The sequence below is a fragment of the Seriola dumerili genome, unplaced genomic scaffold (assembly GCF_002260705.1).
Source record: "Seriola dumerili isolate Sdu_G_001 unplaced genomic scaffold, Sdu_1.0 BDQW01000465.1, whole genome shotgun sequence".
Classification (NCBI taxonomy): Eukaryota; Metazoa; Chordata; class Actinopteri; order Carangiformes; family Carangidae; genus Seriola; species Seriola dumerili.
Window position 1 is genome coordinate 49190 of NW_019174720.1, and position 23968 is coordinate 73157.

Genomic DNA, 23968 nt, shown 5'->3' on the forward strand with positions numbered 1-23968 from the left:
TGGAAGAGAGGAGGACTTAAATATCTTGGGGTTTACCTCGGTGATGAAGCCCTCTCTTCTAAAAACTGGGAAAATCTTCTTGAAAGAGTCGAAGGCCGACTTAAAAAATGGAAGTGGATTTTACCGAAACTGTCCTTTAAAAGTCGGATCCTGATTATCAACAACCTTGTGTCCTCTATGTTGTGGCACCAGCTGGCGCTCCCTCCTGTAAACCTGCTGTCCAGAGTGCAGGCTGTCATGGTGGATTTCTTTTGGGACCATCTGCACTGGGTCCCATGGAGTGACCTCTTTCTGCCCAAGGAGGAACGGGGACATGGTCTCGTCCACTTGGCAAACAGGGGGGCTGCTTTCAGGCTCCAGTTTATCCAAAGATTCCTGACTGGACCTGCTGACCTGCTTTGGAGACCTGTAGCTCGAGCCATACTTGAGCGGTGTGGTGGGCTGGGTCCGGCTGAGTTGTTGTTTTTAATGGATCTAAATGGATGTAAGTTGGACAACCTTCCATGTTTTTATAAAGGACTTTTCAAAGTCTGGGGAATGTTCTGTAAGGAGCGACCAAAGAACGATGTTTCTTTGTTCTGGCTTCTTAAAGAGCCAGTGGTTCACGGGACTTGTCTCCGGTGTGAAGCCGGGCCACCCCTGCTTCAGAAACTGTGTGAGGCCAAGATAACGGACCAGATCTGGCCTCACGTTTGGGGATCAGGTCAGTCAGAGTGATCAGTCTCCTACTGAGAGGCTGGAAACAGCAGCTAACTCCCTCTGAACTGTTACTGACGGCTGCTTATTGTAATGGACTGATTCAGCGTGATGTTATTGATCCTCTTCCAGATGTGAACATTGTTCCTGTTTTTACATGTGATGGTTTGTTGTTGAAGTTGAATGTTGCTGATTACAAACTGAGTAGCATGGTTGGAAAAACAATGTACTACTTACTAGTAAAACTTTTAAATCAGAACAAACTAAAAGGTCAAGTTGACACTCCCTGGAGGACTCATCTGTCCTTGACAGAGGCTCACAGACCTGAGTGGAGTGCTCTGTACAAACCACCATTAACAGAGGGTTGGTGATTTACAGTGGAGGGTTCTGCATGGTGTTGTTGCTGTGAATGATTTTGTTTCTGTGATTAATCCAAATGTTGCTGATACCTGTCCCTTCTGTACACAGGGAGAGACTGTTTTTCATTGTTTATTTAGAGTGTGGTCAACTCTTGTCTCTGTTTCGGTTTTTGTTTCAGATGTTTGGTTTGTATGACAAGGTTTTCTCACAACAAATGTTCATTCTGGGCTACAGGTACAACAGGAGAGGAAAATTGGAAATGAGTACAGTTTAATTTATTAAATTTATTTTGGAGTTTTGTTTTATTTATTTCTTAAAAATTTGTTATTGAGCAAATAAGTGGTTTGAAAAATCTCTCTCTCTCTCTCTCTCTCTCTGTCTGTCTCTCTCTCTCTCTAGACCATACCGAAGACCCTGGATCGTATCGCTCCGGCTTTTTCATTCAACAGCTGCAACTATTTGGTATCAACAATAATTATAATAATCATGATTATTCCTTTCATTAATTAATCATTATCACACATAGTCTAAATTTATTGACTTTGTTTTCATAACCAGTATATTTGCCATTATAGTTTTTGTTAGGTTTATCATCATTATTCTCATCATCGCTACCACTACCCATCACCTTATCTTCATCATTACCTCCTCCCTCAGTCTTATCATGAGTCTCATCATCACCACCATTATCATCATTATGATACTGTAGTATTACTGATATGATGTGGCCTTCATTCATTTGTTGACAGTAGATATGATGTGATGTCATATCTGAGCTGTCTCCATCCTCAGGTGGAGAAGTCTCGCTCTGCCACAGCCAGGGTGGTGGTCTGGAGGGAGATGGGTGTGCTCAGGAGTTACACAATGGAGAGCACTTACAATGGCTGTGACCAGGGGATATACAAGGTGTGTGTGTGTGTAAGCGTGCGAGACTGTGTGAAGTAGGCCCATAGACATCAGGGGCCAGATGCATAAATGATGTGTACGCACAGAAAACATGCGTACACCTTTTCCTGCACATGAGTATTTATGAAGATAGGATGTGTCACCTCGCACATTCCTTTGACCATGTGAACACATGGTTTTCCAGCGCGGTCCAAGTTAAGTTAGGTGAGACATAACCAACTTCACAGAGCTTCATTCATTATCATCAGTATAAGTTTTAATGTTTACACAGCCATAACAATTTTACAATTCATAAACAAAAATAATGTGTTTGTTTGTCAATGTTTCTTTCAGCATCATTTGTCATTATTTATTGTGAGTCATTCTGTAACTGCTTCATACTATTTTAATATTTACTAATCACAGTGTTAGAGCCTGTGGAGCCTCATTAAGACTCTAGTCCCAATAAATGAAGTTCAGAATAAAACAGGACTTTACATTTGGAGTGAATGTACTAAATGATGGAGATATAAGCCTTTTCTACCATCGATCCTCATGGGAAATGTCAACTCCCTGGCTAACAAGTGTGACAAACTGGAGGCACTTGTGAAGAACACGCGAGCATATCGTGAGTGTAGTCTCATGTGTTTCACAGAGACCTGGTTAAACGACAACACTCGCGACTGTTGTGTGGATTTACCCAGCTTCACTGCAGTACGAGTGGACAGAGACGCCGGAGCAAGTGGGAAGAATAAAGGAGGACTGGTTCTGCTTGTGAACAATAGATTGTGCAACCCCGGTCACATCACAGTGAAAGAGAAGATCTGCTGTCGGGATATTGAACTGTTGGCTGTTGTTCTTAGACCATACTATGTACCGAGGTAGTTCTCACACATTGTCACCATTGTTGTTTACATTCAAACATGAGCAGAGCCGTCAGTCGCGTGTGACGTCATTCACGAGACTGTTGCGAGAGTACAGACCCAGCACCCTGATGCAGTTGACCTCTAACCTGATTGGCTTCACTCAGTGTGTTGACTGTCCCACAAGGGAAAATAAGACACTTGATCTCTGCAAAATCTATGCAAAAGTCAAGCAGGGCCTACACTGCTTCAGCTCTACCACCACTTGGCAGATCAGATCATAATCTGTTTTTGCTTCAGACTTTATACAAGCCCTGTGTACTGAGGCAGGCTACAACCACCTGCTGATTCAGGAACTTGACCCCGGAGGCCAGTGAGTCTTTAAAAGACTGTTTTGAGTGCACAGATTGGAATCTACTGTAGGAGTCACAGGAAAATGATAAAAGCAAGGACCCTGACCTTAATAGAATGGTTGAATGTACCACAGACTTAACTTCTGTATGGACACTGTAATACCAGCAAGGACTATACACTGCTTTCCAAACAACAAACCCTGGATCATCAGTAACATCAAGACCCTCCTCAACCAGAAAAAGGCCTTCAGGGATGGAGACAGGGAGAAGCTCAGGTGTGTGCAACATGAGCTGAAGAAGAGATTAAAGCAGGCAAAGGAGGATTACAAAAAGAAAGTAGAGAGGAAGCTGCAGCACAACAACACCAGAGACCAGAGAGGTGTTGTTGTGTCCCCTGTAATCTGTTTGGTCACCCCGTGTGCCCCCCAATTGTCATTGGCACTTAGTGATGTAAATGTTTGTGTAAAGCTCCTTGCCACTTGCCCTTGTATGATAAAACAGAAATAAAACTTAAACCTGGACTTGAACTGAAAGTAAAGGATTGGTGCTTTTGTTTTAAAATACATGTACAGGAAATGGTGCTGCCAACTAAATGCTGTAACTTCACCACTTAGTCACGGACTTTCATCTTCCTGTTTACAGCATCAGTGCAGCAATATGCACCAGAGTTGAGGTAAGAAGTGTAACGTTATATTTGAGCTCTTTAGAATTGCCACAACAATGTTTTGCAGTCTACCGATAAAATGTGTTTCGTTCTGAAACTGATCTTAAACAACTTGATAGACATGTGGTTAGCTTAATCCACCTGGTTTAACTTAAGTTAGCTAAGTTAGTGGAATAGTGGGTAGGTAGGATAGTATTCAGTGTGTAGAACACTGACATGGTTACTGATTAAGAGTTTATGATATTGCTTTCAATTTCACTGTGCTGTTTATCCTGCGTTAGACTACTTGTTTATTATGCAAAGTATGGGTTATAATTTTCAAAAATATTGTAATAAATACTATATTATAGTAATATATGTGATAATTGACAGGGCTGTAAACTGTCATTCTTGCACAATACCTTGCATCCACAGAAGAGCCAGATGTTAATGAGAAGATTAACAAGGGGACAAGTTAATCAGAATTTTAATGTCTACAGTGGAAAAGGAAAACGTATTCACCTTCGTTACAAGGGGAAAGAGGTAATATAGCCAACAAAAGCAAGATGAAGACAGAAATACACTGTTCGACTACAATCTAAGAAAAGTAATTGTATTCACTTAGTAGACTAAATAGTGAAGAGAGAAGTCTGTGGCGACCTTTATTTTCTATCTTAGGTGGCCCCCCAAGTTTAACTGTTGTTACCCCCTGTGCCACCTACATGAAAATACTCTGGATCTGCCCCTGGTGTGGAAGGGGATGAGGACCATCACTGCCTATAAAGAGAAGAAACGCCAGGCATCATCAGGTGAGTTCAGCCTGTTTTACAATAGGTTTGAAACAGCCTCACATGTTCTCTCTCCCACTGCTTCAGCTGCAGCTTCCCCTCAGGCATCTCCTTCACAACCTGACACTGCAGCTGCAACTCTCTCCACACTGGGGTCAAGTCTCCTGTCCATTACAGCAGAGCAGATGAGGCTGAGCCTCTCCAGAGGATCTTCAACTTAAGTTTACAAACAGCGAGGGTCCCAGTCCTATGGAAAACATCAAACTTGTTCTGGTCCCTAAAGTAGGATGACCAGCTGAGATAAATGACTACAGACTGGTGGCCCTCACATCACACATCATGAAGACCCTGGAGCGGCTGCTTCTCCACCTTCTGAAGCCACAGGTTGAACATGCACTAGACCCCCTACAGTTAGCCTACAAAGAACATATTGGAGTGGATGATGCCGTCCTTTACATGCTCCACCGGGCCCATTCTTACTTGGATGAGCCAGATGGTTACATGAGGATCATGTTCTTTGATTTCTCTAGTGCATTTAACACCATCCAACCCCCCCATTCTTAAAGACAAGCTGGAAGGCATGGGGGTGGATCCCTGCTTCATGTCCTGGATTGTGGATTACCTGACAAGACGACCACAGTACATCAGGTTGGGTAACTGTGTCTCAGGGACAGTGATGATCAGCACAGGGGCTCCACAGGGGACTGTTCTGGCTCTGTTTCTTTTCACCCTGTATACAGTGGACTTTAAATACTCTGAGTCCTGCCACATCCAGAAATACTCAGATGACAGCTGTTGTGGTGTGTATCAGAAACGGGCAGGAAGAGGAGTACAGGGATCTGACGATGGCCTTCAGTAAATGGAGTGACAAAAACTGCCTCCTTCTGAACACCTCCAAGACCAATGAGATGGTCATCGACTTTCGGGGGTTTAGGCCCAGCCAGTCAACATTTGAGGGAAGGACATTGAGGTGGTGCATACTTATAAATACCTAGGTGTGCACCTGGACAGTAAACTGGACTGGTCCCTGAACACGGATGCAATCTAACAAAAGGGGCAGAGCTGGCTCATATTATTCAGGAGGCTCAGGTCCTTTGATGTTTGTAGCGAAATGCTGCACATGTTTTATCAGTCAGTGGTGGCCAGTGTACTTTTTTATACTGCACTCTGCTGGGGCAGAACATGTCAGACATGAACACAAAAAGACTAGACAAGCTGGTAAAAAAGGCTGGGTCTATGCTTGTCAGGAGGCTGGACTCACTCAGGACTGTTGTGGAGAGACGCATGCAATGTAAGATGGAGGCAATGTTGGACAATACCTACCATCTTCTCCACAACATTCTGGCAGGACAGAGAAGCGGCTACAACTGCAGCAAACATCTCATCTCACTGCGCTGCAGAACAGAGAGGTTCAGGAGATCCGTTGTTCCCACTGCCATCAGGCTGCAGAACACCTCAGCCAAAGGAAGTGGAGAATGAACTAAAGTCCATGCGGCACCCACCTAAAATAGGCGTGGATAGACATATTAAGTCTAAAATTTTTACTATTAATCTGTGACTCTGATAAATAATTAATTTAATAACTACAAGCAAAATAACACAATCAAAAGTAAGTGACAGTTGAAGGATCGAAGTTCATAGAGGCAATATTCACATCTGCAACTTTGAACACACCAGTATTTATACTAAAAGTCATTAATTTACAATGTAACAAAGTAAAGCACACAATATCTAATCTAAGTATATACGTGTCTGCGTGTGTGTTTGTGTGAGTGTGTGTCTGAGGGGACAAGGCAATATGGCCAATTCAAAATGGTCGCTGTGACCACATAGCATGAAGACGAAAAACTAAAAACAAGATGGTAGTAAACAAATAAACTCCTCAAAATGGCTGCTGAAAACACCTGGTGTGTGGGGGAGGGAAGGTGTGAGTTTCTTTTGTGCCTTAGCTCATGTAGTATAAAGGTTCCAATTTAAGGTAAACACAAGAAACTTGTGCTACAGAAAATGGACCAGACTCAGTGAATAGCTCCCTAAGCTTAACATCCTAAATCCTATGATAAGTATTAATTTAGCTATACAGACTAATGAGCAGTGATAACTAACATGTCTTTGGGGTCATCAGGTGGGAACCTCCTTTCACCAGTGTTTTGTCTAGTTGGTCCCACCACACCTCCAGGAGGCTAGACAGTGATCACTGGCGTCCCAGAGTCACTCCCCTAATGCCAGCCATCACTGCTCCTCACACCACGACTATTTTCTCCTTTATCTTGCCTATGCTACCACAAACAACATCATCAACTCAGACAAAACACACTAGCAGATTCAGCAAACAAACTCCCCTAACCAGTTGGAGAAAGTGGCCATTTTGAATGAGGGAGGTAGAGTCAAGGAGAGATGCCTTTTTGAGCTATACTCTCCCCCGCCGGATTAGGCTGTGCTCTACCCCCCCCTACTCCCCCACTCTCCAAGACAATGAGGGAGGTAGAGTCAGGGAGAGGTGCCTTTTTGGGCTGATTGGGCTGTGCTCTAACCCCCCCCCCACACACACACACACCTACTCCCCTACTCTCCAACAACTCACCTAAAATAAACAAACTCACCTAAACAGCCAAAGACAAAAGCAATAAGCAAACTACAAACCAATTCAAACAATGCAAACAAGCAATACAGGCCACCTCACCTGAACTAACCGCATGGTCTCAAAGAGGCTAACACAGGCCACACCCCTACTTAAAAACACTTCCTCTTCCTGGATTTCTTCCTTGCTTCTCCTAAGAGTCTGTCTATTCTAAGTGCTCCCCCTGCTGGGCCCCCAGCTACCATTACTTCTTCTCATCCAAATCCACTGACTGGATCTTGCTGCCTCATCTGACATGTCCTTTACTATTTTCCTCACACTCTGTCCACTTCCTCCTAACTCCCTCACCAAAGAAACAACAGACCTTGCTACAAATCCTCTACATCCTACTTCCACTGGACAAATCCTAACTTTCCATCCTTGCTGATCTGCTTCTGCCCCTAACTCTACATACCTGAGCTTTTTCCTTTCATATGCTTCTTCAACTGAAGCCTCCCACGGAACAGTCAGCTCTATGAAATATACTTTCATTCTACTCCTAGAAGACAAGACTATGTCAGGCCTTAGCTTTATACTGGCTATATCCTGGGGAACAACAAGCTTTCCTCCTAAATCTACCTGCATTTCCCAATCACAAGCATCCTCTAAGCTGCCTTGCCTCCTTGTTGTCTTACCAACTTTCTCTGCCTCTTGAACAAACTTGATTGCAACTCTCTTTATTTTAGGCCCTCCTAAATTTGCCTGCCTCCGTAAATCTTCAATTCCTGCAACTAAGCTTTTTAAAACCTGGTTATGTCGCCACGTATACCGGCCTTGCGACAGACTAACCTTACAGCCTGACAAAATGTGCTTTAAAGTTGCAGTACCTGAACACAATGAACATAACGGGTCTCCATTTACCCAGAGTTTTAGGTTCTGGGGAGTTGGCAATACATAATAAGTTGCCCCTATCAAAAATCTAATATTATTTTCCTCCATACTCCACAGCTCTTTCCAGCTAAGCTTTTTCTTGTCTACACCTTCCCAATTCACCCACTGTCCCTGCTTAGCCTGGGCCACTGCCTTTGCACCCCTTAATATTTCCTCCTGTCTACGAACCTGCTCCACAACTAGCTTTTTCTTTTCCTTGGGACCTGCTCTACTCCACACCGGTTTGCCTGGGCCAAGCCCCAAGCCTCCCCGGCCTATTTGGACATTACCCACAATCTCTGTATGCCTGAGCGTTGATTCCGCCTCCTGCACTGCCATTCTTGGATTCCACTTTCTCCCGTTGATTGGGTTTGGAACCACCTTACTGACTACCACATCTTTACTCTCAGATAACAGGAGCTCTGTCCTAACCTTGGTACATTTAAACTCCTCCACTAGACTAGTTACTGTTATCTAGGAACACCTAGCCACTTCCTAATGTAAAAGCTAACTACCGTATTTTCCGGACTATAGAGCGCACCTGTATATAAGCCGCATCCGCTCTATTTCTAAAAAAAAGAGATATACAAGCCGCACCGGGCTATAAGCCGCAGATATCTATGTTGAAAAATTAGATATTTACTGCATGTACAGAACGATTTTGAACTGTAAATGTACATGTATGTACCTGAACAGATTCTTTCCGAACAGTGCCTTTTAACACGGCAGCAACTTTGCTGATTAAAACGGAACAGAACCAAGAGAAAAAAAACGGCATTTATTTACCTTCATTTCTCCTGTGTTTGAAACCACAAGTCACTTTAATCATCTTCGCTGAAACCCATGAAGTCGTCTTCTTCAGTGTCGGAGTTGAACAGCCTCAGAAGCGCTTCGTCACATCTGTCTGCATCAGTCTCGCTCTCCGTGTCACTGTCATCCTCCGGTGAAGATGACTCTGAAGGTGCGCCGCTCTCTTCGCGTAGCAGTCCAGCCTTTCGGAACCCGTTGGTGATGGTGGATTTTTTCACAGCACTCCACGCTGTTAGGATCCACTGACAGACATCAGAAAAGGATGCTTTTCGCATGCGGCCAGTTTTTGTGAATGACTTCTCACCACTTGTCATCCAAGCCTCCCACTCAACCCGGAGTGCAGCTTTAAATGCCCGATTCACACTGATGTCAAGTGGCTGCAAATACTTTGTTGTACCTCCAGGAATCACAGCTGGAATGGAGTTTGTTTTCTTGATCGCTGCTTTCACAGAATCTGTGATGTGGGCCCTCATGCTATCCAAAACAAGCAGTGCTTTTTCCGGTGAAAAAATCCTCCTGGGCGCTTGCCGTAGCACTCCATTAACCATTCCTTCATTAGGCCTTCCATCATCCACCTTTTGGTGTTAACTTTGACCACTATGCCTTTCGGGAGGCATAGTTATGCGCTTAAAAATCACCAGTGGTGGAAGTTTTTGCCCGGATGCCGTACATCCCAGAACGCAGGTGAAGTGCGTCCTCTCGTGACCTGTTGTTTTCAACAACACGGATGATGCGCCTGTCTTATTAACAGTCCTGGTCAGAGGCAGATCAAACGTCAAAGGTACTTCATCCATATTTATGATGTCGTCTGGTACGATGGAGTGTTCTTGTATCTTTGTTTCAACGAATTTGTGGAAGTTTTCAACTTTTTCCTGATAGTCAGGAGGGAGTTGCTGACAGAGAGTGGTCCGTGCCCTGATGGACAGGTTTTTACGTCTCATAAATCTGAAACACCATGACGGCCCAGCTTTGAAATCTTCAATATTCATTTCGCGGGTGATTGTTTTAGTTTTCAGTCGGATCTGTACAGTGGATACACCTCGGCCACCTGCTCTGTGTGTTCACCCAGTCCACCAGGACATTTTCAAGTTCAGGCCACCTGCTTTTATGTCCTCTGAAAGCTTTTCTCAACTTTTGGCATTGCATGAGCTCTTCCCGCTGCCACCTCCAACGTCTCACCATAGATTCATTGATTCTAAGCTTGCGTGCAGCAGCGCGGTTTCCTTCCTGGATAGCAAGATCGATGGCCTTCAACTTAAAACTTGCATCATACGAACTTCTTCGTGTGGGTTCCATGATGACAGGCGAGGATTTGAAAATAATTACCAGTTGGAAATTTATCGTCCGCGTTCTATCTGCTAAAGGAAAAGTAGCATATTCTTCTTTGCATTGATTTTTCGTCTATCTTATTTTTGATTCTAATTCCGGTTAGAGCGCCCCTAGCGGTGGAAGAAAAATCCACAGAATAGCTGCACCTTTGTATAAGCCGCATGGTTCAAAACCTAGGAAAAAAGTAGCGGCTTATAGTCAGGAAAATACGGTAATCTTTCCATTTTCTCTGCAGCAGATAATGGGATCTCATATACAGACAGTGGCCACATCAGCCTGGGAAATAACCCGAACTGCAAACACCACAACTTCCACTTTCCTGGAAGCCCTGATTTATCTATTCTATCCAGTCCCTCAGCAACATCCTTCCGAAACTGCACTACCTGTTCTCCGTCATTCAAGTCTGCCTTGTACCACCTACCTAGACTCTTTACTGATTTTTCCCTAATTATTGGAATTTCCTCTTCGTCTATTACAAACTTCCTATCACTTAACTTCCCTCTACTTATTGAGATACTTCTAGACTTACTAGGCTTGATTTTCATACTAGCCCACTTTAAGTTTTTATTAAGTCTCTCAAGTACTCTTTTCATACATGGCACCGTTGTAGTTATCAACGTCATGTCATCCATGTAGGCCCTAATTGGTGTAAGGCGCATCCCATCCTGCCGCCTCTCTCCAACTCCAACCCACTTAGAAGCTCTAATGATTACCTCCATCGCCATTGTGAATGCCAATGGAGAAATCATGCACCCTGCCATAATGCCTATTTCTAGCCTCTGCCATCCTGTTGTAAAGCCTGCTGTACTTAAGCATAGTCTAATATCCTGGAAATATGACTTTACTAAATTAACCACTACTCCAGGCACTCTAAAATAATCAAATGCCTCCCAAATAAGGCTATGTGGCACTGAACCGAACGCATTTTCTAAATCCAAAAGTATGACATGCAAGTTTCTTTTCTCTGTCTTGGCTGCCTGAATCTGATGCTAAATCATGCTAGTGTGCTCTAAACACCCTGCGAAACCTGGTATTCCTGCCTTCTGTACTGCAGTATCTATTAAGCTATTCCTTTCTAAATAACTAGCTAATCTCCGTGCGACTATGCTAAAGAAGATCTTCCCCTCTACATTTAGGAGAGAGATCATTCGAAACTGACTCAGGTCTGAGGATTCCTTCTCCTTTGGAATAAAAACACCTCCTGCCCTACGCCATGCTCTGGGAATAACCTGTTTCTCCCAAACTATTCTTAATTGCTTCCACAAAAACTTTAGGATATCAGGTGCGCTTTTATAAACCCGGTAGGGGACTCCATTTGGCCCTGGGGCCGAAGAAGCCTTTGCACACCTGACTACCTCCTCAACCTCCTTCCACCTGGGTGGTCTAAGATCCATCTCATGATCTATCTTTCCTACTGGTGGCATGTCAGGTGGAAGACCTATTACTCTATCCTCCTGAGACCCAGGAAAAAAAATGTTTTTTAATTACTATTTTTTTTTTTTACATAAATTAAGTGTTGGGGTGGTAAAAAAGACATTGCAAAGAAAAAAATTTTAAAACTTAATTTTATTCAAATTTTACAAAATGTCCACTGTAGTGAACAACAGGATTTCATCTGTCTCAAGTTTGAAACATTTAACGGCAGAGTATGTACATGGAAAGATCCACTGGAATCATCAAGTAAAATACAACACCAAATACAAAACAAATAGCAAATGCAGATTTTTCTTTTTGTAACTTCACCATTTCACCTGAACCTTTTGTGATTTCTTCATTAGACGTTTGACTCTTGATGGTATTTCATGAAGCATTCTGACTTTTTGGAGACACAGAGGAACATGTTGCACTTTATGCATCTCACAAAGGTTTTGCTTTTGCATCCAGGCATTCTGCATCTGGAAGCATTTGGAATGTTGAGCATTTGGGGCAAATGGATTGCACCGTATTTCCTTATGCTCTCATCTGGGTGGGGCTTCCTTTTCTTGATTTCTGGAGAAAATTCTTCGTCACTTGAGTCAGTTTCATCCCGTTGACATGCCTGTGCCTGGGATATCAGTTCCTCAGCCAAGAGAAGTTTGAACTCCAGGTATTGGGAGGTTTTCTTTGCAGGTCGTTGCAGGGCCTGGCTGTCTTGTCGGTATTGAATCCATGAGTTGGTTATGGCCAAATCAGTGAAGTGAAGCATGGTACGAACAGTCTACTTCTTGGTGCGACCCGACATTCTGTAGAAGCTGAGCATGCGCTCACACATATCAACCCCCCCCATGTTGCTGTTATACTCCGCTACCACTGCAGGTCTCGGGACTTGAACTTGCTTTTTTTTCTTTTTTTGACCATCTGGAACAGGTGTCCTGGGGCTCAATCCCATGGACGGTCGATACCATGACAACAGGCTTGTTGTCCACCCACTTGGTGAGTGCAATTTCATGAGGTCTCCGTACGATCATTTTTGATGACCCTCTTCCTTTTTTGCTCAGGACCTTGTCAGCAGTGAAGTGGCACTCTTTTGGAATTCGATTCTTCTGAATTGTTCCCGTAGCAGGAAGGCCCCTTTCCAGAAGACCTTCCAGAAGCTTGATGGTGGTAAAATACCAGTCAAAGTACACCAGTGTTCCTCTGGGAACCGTCTCAGTCAAACGCAGGACTGCATTTGCACCTATTCCCATTTGCTGGTCTTGAACAAAGGTGTTCTCAAAGTCCAACACAAGGCCACTTGGAGTTGCAAGAACAAATACCTTTAATCCTGTTGGATTTGGTTTACCAGGAACGTATTGACGAACTGGACACCGGCCTGTGAAGGAAACCATTTGTTCGTAAATGCAGACCTTTGCTGGCCTGGGTAGGATGAAGCAACCTTGGAGCACTCTCTTGAGGAGTGGTCTTACTTTCCAAAGCAGATCCTTTTTCTTCTCATCTTCTGGCACATCCAGATCATTGACCACTTTCAGCGAAGATCTGATCTTGTAAAAACGATCTTGTGTCATAGAGTCAGTTATAATCGGGACTCTTGTTTTGGCAGCCCAATATATTTTAATTCTTGGATATCCAAGGCATGCCATGTACACTGAGATTCCTAAAAAGGTCTTGATCTCTTCTGGTGTTGTGTTCAAGCTGTAGCCTGAATCCTGTACCATGCGCTGGTTGGTGAAGACAGACAGATCCTGAATTAGTTGCTCATCAATGTACTGCTGGAAGTACTGCATTGGGCTCCAGTCTCTACGGCTTAGGACAGTATCATCTGGTGTAATTCTGCATTCTTCCAACACAGGCATGAACCTTAGGAGAAAGACAAAACACACTCAATAATTAAGCACATTAACATGTTATAAAAATGTTAAAGGGATAGTTCACTTGAGAACACTTTTGCAATTGTTTCATACGTCCATCCTTCTAATAAAAGTTTTTCCTCAATTGTTGTAAGTAACTTTAAGAGGGTTTTTGTTAATAAAGTGTTCACTTCCTGTATGCTTTATTTTGGTGATCTTCGGGCGGAAGTAGCGGTACCCATCGTTTTCTTTACGTCAGTTTTGGGTATACGGTAGACGGTACGGCCACGAGACACAGCTCTTCTATATAAGGATACATTCAGACGTTTAAGCGCCTAGCTGGAGTTGGGAACAAGGTATTGTATGTAATTAATGTGTTTAAGTGAAGATGTTTGCCTTCTTGTTTTATATTTACTGCGGAGAAATGTTTAATATGTTACCGTGCTAACATTAGCCTTTATTTAGCCTCATGGTGGTGCCGTTGAGCTATAAAAGCCTTTTGAGTCCTTTTTTTGTTTATTGCAAATGTTATGCTATGTGAAATTTTAAACTAATTTTTATATGTAAGGTCATAAGGTATACAGGTTATTTTTATTTGTGTTGTAAGAGCTGATTTCATTTATTTATCTGTCCATTAGCTCTTACGGTGTAAAGGAAGAAAGGAGAAGTAAGGAGAAATTTGTGTTCAAAAAATAAGGATGATGGCCGAACATAAATAAAGGCTTCCAAAAACATCTGTACGCTTCACCATCATTCCGGCTGGGGTTCGCTACAATTGTTTCATTAGGTTCAAAAATAAACTGTTGGGATCTATTTCCTAAAACACATCTCTGTAGGTTATCCTTCCATTTTTGCCCTGATTAAAAACCTCAGAACCCTACATATTGGTTTTGGCCCACAGAGGAAGACGGCACACTTCATCTGGCTCTGCGTCTTGGTCCACCTCATCTGGGTCCTCCTCATCTGAGCTTTCACCCTCTCCTGTCTCATGCTCTCTCACTGGACCCTCATCCTCTGATAGATCTATGTCTGAATCTCCCTCAATGATTCTATTAAGAATCCTCTCTGCCTCCGTCATAGAGCTGTCTACTGAAAAAATGTGAGACAAACATAAGTACAAAGTCCTGACGTCCAGTACAGAGTACATTTATAAATTAGCTGTTTTTCAAATGAAAATAAATAAGCTCAGCTCTGAAAACTCACTCAAATATTCCCGAGATGTTTACTTACTTGAAACAATTGAAATATAACATTAAAAAATGTTTTAATTATGAATATCATGCTTACCTTTCTTTTTTCCATAAAATGTACTTGTTGGGATGGCGGCCATTTTGAAAAGACAGGCACAGGCAAGTTGGCAAGGTCACACCCCCCACATGTGGTGTCATTTTAAAGCCCCAGTTGTCCTCTTTAAGGAACAACAGGACTTAATAGAGTGACATGTATAGTATGAGAGATGTTAGCAAAAACGTAATGTCCACTAGAGTGGACAAAAATGAATTGCTGGGTCACAGGAGGCTATTCTGCTCAAAATCTTAAAACATGCTTCTTAGATACTTTTCTACTTCTGACTTTGTTGCCTTAAGCTGCCCTCCCTTTTCCTGGTTAAACAATCCTTTAACAAACTTGAAAGGGTCCCTGTAAAACGCTGTTCTTACATACTCTTTCTTCTTTCTCTTTTTCCTAAGATATTCAGCCCTTCTAAGTACTGCTAGCCTGCCTCTCAAATCTTCTTGCAACACATTAATCCCCCCCCCCTTCCTCTGTTCCCCTTTTCCACTGCTTTCTTAATTGTCTTTTTTCCTTAACTAATTTCTCCATTTCCCTTTGCCGTCTGGACTTAACTACCTGTGCTCTTTCAACCCTCTTTCTGTCTTGCACCCCAAATCTTTCGGCATCATAGGAGTAGATTATATCCCCCATCTTCTCTAGTCTATTGCTTGGATTTCCTCCTATTCTGTTTAAAATTACTGACAAATCTCTATTGACTGACTCCCATTCTTTCTTGCTATTTGCCCTTGGCCATTTAACTCTAGTTTTCTGCTCCATATTTCTCTCTCTGACTGGCCTATTCACCTCAGTCTCAGCTGCATCCCCTCTTGTAGTCTCCTCTTCCCCCTCTGTAGCTGTGTTATTGATATCCTTCGAACTGTAGTTTTCTACCTGTCGCTGGACTTCATCCAACTTATTCGATTGACTTCTTAAAAAGTATCGATCGATGTGGCCACACTGCCTTTCCTTTGCAACACATCTCTTTTTTCCCTGATGCATTCTAAGGCCTCTAACTGATGTTACTTTCTGCCAGGCACAAGGACAAATCTGGAGCTTATTTCCCTCTAGCCTAACATTTTTATTCTCTCCAGCTACGCTCACATCACCCTGAGAACTATTCTGCCCAGTTCTAGTCCTAGAGAATAGGTCCGTACCCCTATCCTTCACTGAGTCGCATATCCAACTAATAGTCATGTCCGTTCCAGTGTCCGTTGCCGTATAGTCTGCCTGTGAGTCATCTTCCACCCCTGCTTTCGCTGACCCTTGGGGTATTTTCCTTATGTTAGATGTAGCTTATGCTGGTTGTGACAAAGATGCTAGGCCTTGCCACTGCTACCATGGATTGCTAGCCCATGGCAGCACCCTTGGGGTCTTTGCCTCCTGTCAGCTGTCTATCCAGGCTGTCACATGGTCTTTCCCTTGTTGTCAGCTGCCCTATTCACAGCAGTCACTAGCTAGGCTAGCTTTGAATTTAAGGTAAACACAAGAAACTTGTGCTACAGAAAATGGACCAGACTCAGTGAATAGCTCCCTAAGCTTAACATCCTAAGTCCTATGATAAGTATTAATTTAGCTATACAGACTAATGAGCAGTGATAACTAACATGTCTTTGGGGTCATCAGGTACATTCAAGGTTAGAATGAGAAGGTTAGCTGCATGCAGGCCCTAAAACTGAGTTATGCTACAGGTATGTGTGTTAACATACACAACAGTAGTGTCGGCATTGACTCAGAATTTGGGTTGCTGCCGCTGCCAAACCCAGTGAGTCTATCTGACAGCAAGAGTACAAGGTACTCTGAGCTTACTTACTGTCAGTACTCTGAGAAGCAAACTCTGGAGCTCTCATTCTTTAAATTTTTCCTGACTTCTGGCATAAGGCTGTAACACTCTAAGTAGCCAGACATGCATTCAGTGGCACTGTCACTGTATGAGTTGACATGGTCAGAGATGACGTGGTCATTGTCTGATCCATGCTCCCAGTCCAGAATTTCTGTGTAAGGCCTTCTCCTGCTCCTATTGTGGGAGTGCCTATCTCTACGCAGCTGATGGACATGGCGGTTACGCTCAGTGTCCCTATGTGGCCTTTTGTCACCCCTCTTTGAGCTGTTCTGAGGGTGATCTCTTAAGGTGACAGGTCTGTGTGACGCCAAGGTGTTTGAGCTGGCAGGCTCAGTTGTTTTCCCCCTTTCGTTGTGTCACCGACTGGCTCTTGGCCGGCAACAAAAAGGGAGGCCAAACACAGACACTTTGATCAAGAAACTATTTATTTATCTCATGAATAAACAAAGTAACCAACCAAATGGTGTGTGTAAGTAAGAAAGTCATCAGTCATGTCAGCAGTGTGTGGATGGGTGAAAATATGGTGTAGTGTATGTTGTAAGATGCAACAAACCAAACAAAGAGAGACAGACTGTAGTGGCTGCAGCAGGCCCACCTTTATTTGGGAGGCCCTACCCAAATGGGCCGGTATTAACTAACCACCCTCCAAGCTCTTCTTTCAGTCCTTGATGGATCCCTTTGTACGCATTTCTGACTCACTTGTGGACAGCTTTAGAGCTGGTATTCCACAAAACTTTAACTTTCTCCCTTTGGGTTGCATGGGGCAAGTCAATTAGGTTGTGATCTCGTTCCCTAAAATAATCATCAGTGTGACGATCCAAGTTGTCTGGGTCAAATTTTTCAGTGTCCTTAGCTATGAACTCAAGCACTTTAAGACGGGGGCACTACTCCACCCTTCTGGTGAAGGCAGGACTAAGCTAGCTGAACAAGAGGCAGGAGCTGAGCAGCTGTCATGACTTTCATGGAAGCGTAGAGAGGAGGCTGAACAGTCTTATAAAGTTTTGGTCCTCCTGTTGGAAGGATGAGCACAGGTGGAAGTATCATGCATCAGTGGCTGATGGGAACATGAATATCCTCTACAGGATAGACTACCTGTCTCTTCAGTGTCAATTTCAGGAAGATGGGAAATCAGGTGGCTGTTACCTCTGTCTGTCAGTGAAGTTTGAGGAGCTGACTTCATTCCCATCTTCTTAAGGATCTTAGGGTCAGTTGGGAATTGGTCCCATCTTCTGAGTGGAGGTGGGGTCAACCTGTTACGGCGGTAACTCGGAACCAGGACCCAGATGCAGAGACGTTCAAAAAGAAGAATTTATTTAACAAAAAACACACAACAAAAAACACCCTTGCGGGGAATAAACGGGGAAAACCAAATAAACTACAAAAACACTAAAATCCACGACGGCAAAAGTATCAACAGAAAATCACCCAAAAGGGGGGAAAAACTAGACTTACAAAATTGCTAGAAAATAAAGAGCCAGGACTGCAAAACCTCACTGGAAGCTCTGTTAGCAAAAGGCTGCAATAGAAAAACACTAAGATACACGAGAGTGGGGAAGATCTACTGGGAAGCGATTTCACGAGGAGCTTGGGCGGGAATGCAATAGTTCCGCACAGGAGCCAGAGCGTGAGGGGTTTAAATAGGGACTTAATTGCAGATGGAAGGCAGGTGTGCCTCATGAGCCTCGCTCCCGAGTCGATCGGCCCCGCCTCTCTGCATCGACCTGCTGAGAGGGAGCGGGATTACACCAAAATCAAAAATCACAAAATCAAAACCATAACACAACCTGTCATTAAGGAAGAGTGTGAATCAGAGTAACCAGAATCACATGCACTGATCTACTGTGATGGAGCAAGCCATTTTGATTTAATCCTTAACAATTCCTCCTTGTGTGAGCAGAGGTCTAGCTCTGCTGAGTGCAGGTCTCCTAAATAGCACATGGCTTTCTTGTTAGCTACCTGAACTTCATGGAGGAGAAGAGCATTTTGAGCTCTAAGCAATTGTACCTCCTCCTCTAGGGCTACTTGGCTCTGAAGGGCAAGGCTGGTTTGCCTGAGGGAGTTCAACAACAAACATCTTAACAATGGGCCTTTAGATGCAGTCCGAGCATCACATCTGTCACTGAAGACTGAAGTCTATTTCTTTACTGCACTCACTGGAATTTAACCAGCTGATGAATTCTGGGTAGCCAGGCTTCAGGCTTTGTGCTTGTGAAGAAATAAACTGCTCTACACAGGAGTTCTCCATTGCTGTGTCTGGAATAGAGGGAGGTTAAGTTGTCTAGAACAAGAAGACAATGTAGTTGGCTGTGGTGTTGTGCTGGCAGACACCATGTAGTGTAGCTTGGGAAGTACACTAGCCTAACTAAACAATGCAGTGGCGTACACTGGGTGGTAGCTACAAAGTCTACACCCTCATGAACTCTTTTTAAAATAATCTGTGATTTGAGACATTTCTGCAAAAAAAACATACAAGATGGGATGTAACATTAATTTAGGGAAACCTTTCAAGAAGCTAGGTGTGCTTGGATGTAAAAGAGATAATACTCGGGGCGTCGAGTAACTCAGTTGGATGAGCATCCGCCCCATGTGTAGAGGCTACAGTCCTCGCTGCAGATGGCCACGGTTCGAGTCCCACATCGGACAAGCCCTTAGCTGCATGTCAATCCCCCTCTCTCTGCCCCCTCATTTCCTGTCTCTCTCTACTGCACTGTCAATAAAGGCACAAAAAGCCCAAAAAAATATATTAAAAAAAAAAAAAAAAAAGAGATAATACTCATCTGTAGGGTTGCCACCTTTTTATGTAAAAAAAAAAAAAAAGTGGCAACTGGTTTGGTTTTAGTTGACATTACATTATTCACAGCACTTTGAGGACATAACATGAACGAAAATACAGGATGTATTGATTCAATACAGGACGCAGCATTTTATTTTCAAATACAGGACGATCCCATATTATATGGGACAGTTTGAACAGCCACAAAATCTGGTTGCTGCCTCCTTCCAGCGCGTTTGTATTTTTTCAGATGGGTCTGCCAGATGCACGGATTACTGATGCACAGCGGCAAACGTCAAATCCATCAAGTGGACTTTGAACCTTGACACAAAGTCCTGATAATGTTCACAACATGGAAGAATGGACACGAGGGACAGGAGAAGGTCATGTGACTAACAGAGTGTTCACATCCTGTCTAAACCAACAGTCTCTACTGTCCTGTAGTGATATTTATTTGTATGTGGGGACTCTGATGAAAGCTTAAAGAGAAGCTGATCTCAGGTACTAAACTGAGATTTTCCAGTGTATATCAGTGGAAGCTGTAAATCTAAACCATGATGCAGAATGTCTCTCTTTAGAAATCTTTGAAGTTACTGAAGCAGTGAACAAAAAGGAATCACTTCACATTCAATGGACGAAGACCAGGAGAGGGAAGAATCAAAGGCACATTTACACAAATACACGAGGATACGCACACACAGACACACACACACACACTTGTACTTCCATCTATGTGAGGACAATTGTTGACATAATGCATCCACCCCTCACCCTAAAACCCTAACATGAGAGGTCTCCAGTGAGTCAGGGCTGAAGTGATCGGATAAATGAAGCTTAAAGGAAATGTCCAGTGTGTTTGAACCTCACTGTAGATTTGGCAAACGAGGACTCATGTAAAACAATGTAGATCAGACTGAGATGGATGAGTCTCCTTCAGCTTCAGCAACTGATTTCAAACACTCATCTCTGAGTCTTCACAACATGTGGGTAACAAACAACTATTGGTTTGTTATTAATCAGTCTGATTTCCTTTACACAGTAAAAACAGTCTGTGTGTGAGTCGCTCCATGTGTTTAAATGTATGAGTAAGCTTCTCTTGATTATAGTTATTTTTTGTGGTGTGTGTGCAGGGCCTGCAGACAGGAACCAGGGAGCTACAGGAGATGGGGATGAAGTTCTGCCACAGTCTGCTGTCTGTGACCAAAGATATGAAGGCTCTTTACAGCAGGACGCTCATCAGCAACATTGACCTGGATCACAACAACATCCTGGACCACAAGTCTCACAAGTAAGATGCCATCCTGACGTGCAGTTTTGTCCAGATACCCTCACTGGTGCCAAAGCGATGAGAATCATCCTCCAGAGCTGTTGGTTTTACTTCAACAGTTGAAGGTTAAGGCTCAGTACAGAGTCAGGGTAACACATGACAGACAAGACCTGCTGGGAAACAAAGGAAATGTTCACATGTAGCACTGATAAATGTGAAATATTTTATTATGACCAATACATGTATAAAAATTGCACACCTTACTGAAACATCTCATGCTGTTACTATGGTAGAAGTTCAAATGGTATATAAACTTAAATATGTACTCAACTTAGAATCATTCATTTTCCACCACTTCCACCGCCTCTCCCAGAGAGCAGAGGACAGAGCAGTGCAGGCAATAATGACAAATAGAAAATAAATATGCGGCATGAAATAGTGACTGCCCGCATGGCAACTAATCATGGCAGCTCTAAACAGCCTATTATCAGGCAATTGTATTTTGTAGCGTTAATACCACAATTTGAAGTTAGCTCTCGTTAAAGAATGGGGCACCAGTCCTCAGGGAGGACAATTTGATTAAAATAAAGATTATTCTGATCAATCTCACATCCAAAGTGGTGATTTCTCGATTACAGGGATCTCCGATCTTCACTTCAAAGAAACACAGGGCAACGACTGGGTCACGTTGATAATATTTATTAACTAACTAAACACAGGAGTAATACAATGAACAATGATAATTGACATGAATCTATAACTAACAATACCTATATCTATCAGCTTAACTATCAGTAATTTGGGCGATGGTGAAAGAGAATGAATTTGATTATGTGTAAAGCATTTATTCGTAACGGTGGAATTTATTAGGTCGGAACTAGGATTATTCCGACATCAACCCAGTTCGGAGCAAAGGATGGAGTTGCCTACTTTGAGCTGCGGCGCGCTGTTGAGATCCTGGCTGGAGCCCCGGAGTTAGGTTGCTAGGCGACGGGGACGCCACGCTCCAAGTGGGTTTCTCTCAGAGATGACGGCCGTTGCCAAGGGGAACGGGCTCTGCCAATGTCTCGGTGGGTCAGCGTCGGCGCAGTCTGCCAGCAGACTTTCTTCCGTAGGCACTCTCGAGATCTGGTCAGCCGGTCCTGGTGAGGCGTGTAGCCGGAGGGCCGGAGGTTGACGACGGAATAAGCTCTAGTATTTAATTTACTTTGCCAGCTAAGTTGGAAGGAATTGGTGTTGGCCAAACGACACAAAACCTTCAAAATCTTCTAGACAAAAGTGAAGTTATCGAAAAAGAAAACGGCGAGATTGCTTATATACACCTGTGTGTGATTCAATTTATAAGGCTTGGCTTGCTGAAATAGTAAAACAAAAATCGCGCACAAAAGTATGAGAAAAATTTGAAGACAAAGAACACGAGGTTGGTACCAAAGCACAAAGTAAAGTTTAGGCTAGAAACACGTGAGCTAGTATGCAAGACAAAACGTAAGAGACTAAGAGTACAAGTAAGAGTACGAGTTGTACAAATAAGAGAGTGCGAATAAGAGTCTGTGGGGGAGAGTTGTGGTTGTCTCCCATTTGTTGCAGGAGTGTTGGTTCAGGATGAGTTCCATGAGCTAGCCATAAATTCTGATGGTATCTTTAAAAGCTAGTCTATTAGTGAGGGGAACTCATTTCGTCCCTGTGTTCTATCCAAGTGATAGTTTGATGATGGGAAAGTGGACATGGGAGGCTCTCCATATCCTCCAGAGCGCCCCAGTGTCTTTACCATAAATCTTGAACGTCCGGTCACTGGCGTCCACCAGTGTCCGCTACAATTTTATCGATTTAAAAAAAAATAAAAAAAAATAATACATCCTTTCTCTGCAGCCTGGAATATGCCACGGCCCGGAACTGGTCCATGGCCTTGTGGTTGGGGACTACTGAGGCAACACATTGAAGGGAGAGGAACAAAACAGGTTCACATGTGGACTCACTTCAGATATACAGAATATAGAGAGTGAGTGTGTTGTTGTCAGGAGAAAAAATCTGGAGCAACAAAACCACTGGGAAGATAAACACAACCTGTATGGGCTCATACAGCTGCGCACACTCTCTGCTGATGAGGAATGGTCGAGACAAGAGGCCGAGAAAAATACAATTTATGGACACTGGCACTGAAGTTCACTGAACTCACTGTCATGTTGATGAAAGCAGTTTGTCACATCGAGCATTATCCTGATGGAAGGAGCCATAAGAAGATGGTGAAGAGTGGCCATGAAGGGATGAACATGGTCAGCTGTGTTCACTGGAAATGTCAAGTTTAAACAAACTTTCCAAATACAGGCTGCAAATTATCCTCTAACCAATGATCCACAGTGTTTGCTGCATGATTTCCCCTCAGAAATGTAAAGCATATAACACATGAACAAATTACACTCGTTCATGTTCATATCATATCATATGGCCACTTGGGAGCAGAAACAAGTAGCAACCAGGTCACAGTCAGACTTAGAGCCTGACAAGATAGAATACTGCGGGCGGCTCTGCAGGTGCTGGGATGGCAGCTGGTGCCGCTCACTTTTGGCGTGGCTGCCGAAGCCCATTCTGGGGCCATGGCTGTCGGGTCTGTGGCCGATCGCAGGGATGTGGCACCCTGTAACAGTGGTTCACTTTCTGCAAAAGATGTCACGGAGCCTGTAAGGCAGGAGGAATCTGTGTTTTAAAGAAACCTGAGCATCTCTCAGAAGGCAAAAAGAAAACTGATGACATGTTTGAAAATATGATTTCTCATGACCGAAAGATGAAAAAAATTTACACAATCGGACCAACAAGTCAACATTTCAGTTTGGCTGGTTTATTCATGCACGAAGGACAGATCTAGTTTAGGGTACACCAAGTCTCTGTATTTGTATTGTATGTATTTCCCTGCATCATTCAAAACTGAATAACCTGCCAAAATTGTCTTATCATTTGGACACATTGATGACCCATCACAATACAAAACCATATCCTTCTATACCAATGGTGTTTGTTGCAAATTTGTTGTAGTGCTGGATGTTGAATTAATTAACTCCATACAATCCACACAATCTTCCTGTTTACCCTGAAGTAATGCCTTCAAGTGCACAACTGTACTTGTATGTGCTGCTGTTGAAATGGTGAGATTTTGTGTCCTTGTCAAAATATGTTCATAATTACAACATCTCTGACTAGTCATGTGTTGCGTTGTAATATTCAACAAAATAATATTTACTGCATGGGAAGTGTGAATAATCATGGGATGGCATGTTTGCGCCTTTTCTACCATTATTGCTGCTGCTGCCACTGCACGCAAACAAGAGACCATGCCTT

The 23968-nt window shown here is 43.2% G+C and overlaps 1 protein-coding gene across 1 annotated transcript in view; it reads left to right on the forward strand.

The window, feature by feature from the left end:
- LOC111234819 (cytosolic carboxypeptidase 1-like) overlaps positions 1 to 23968 on the forward strand; it is a 78056-nt gene that overhangs the window by 47735 nt on the left and 6353 nt on the right. The window contains exons 10-12 of the mRNA XM_022762994.1: positions 1456 to 1518; positions 1849 to 1962; positions 20499 to 20656. Coding sequence (XP_022618715.1) covers positions 1456 to 1518; positions 1849 to 1962; positions 20499 to 20656 — 335 coding nt within the window. The remainder of the gene's footprint in view (positions 1 to 1455; positions 1519 to 1848; positions 1963 to 20498; positions 20657 to 23968) is intronic.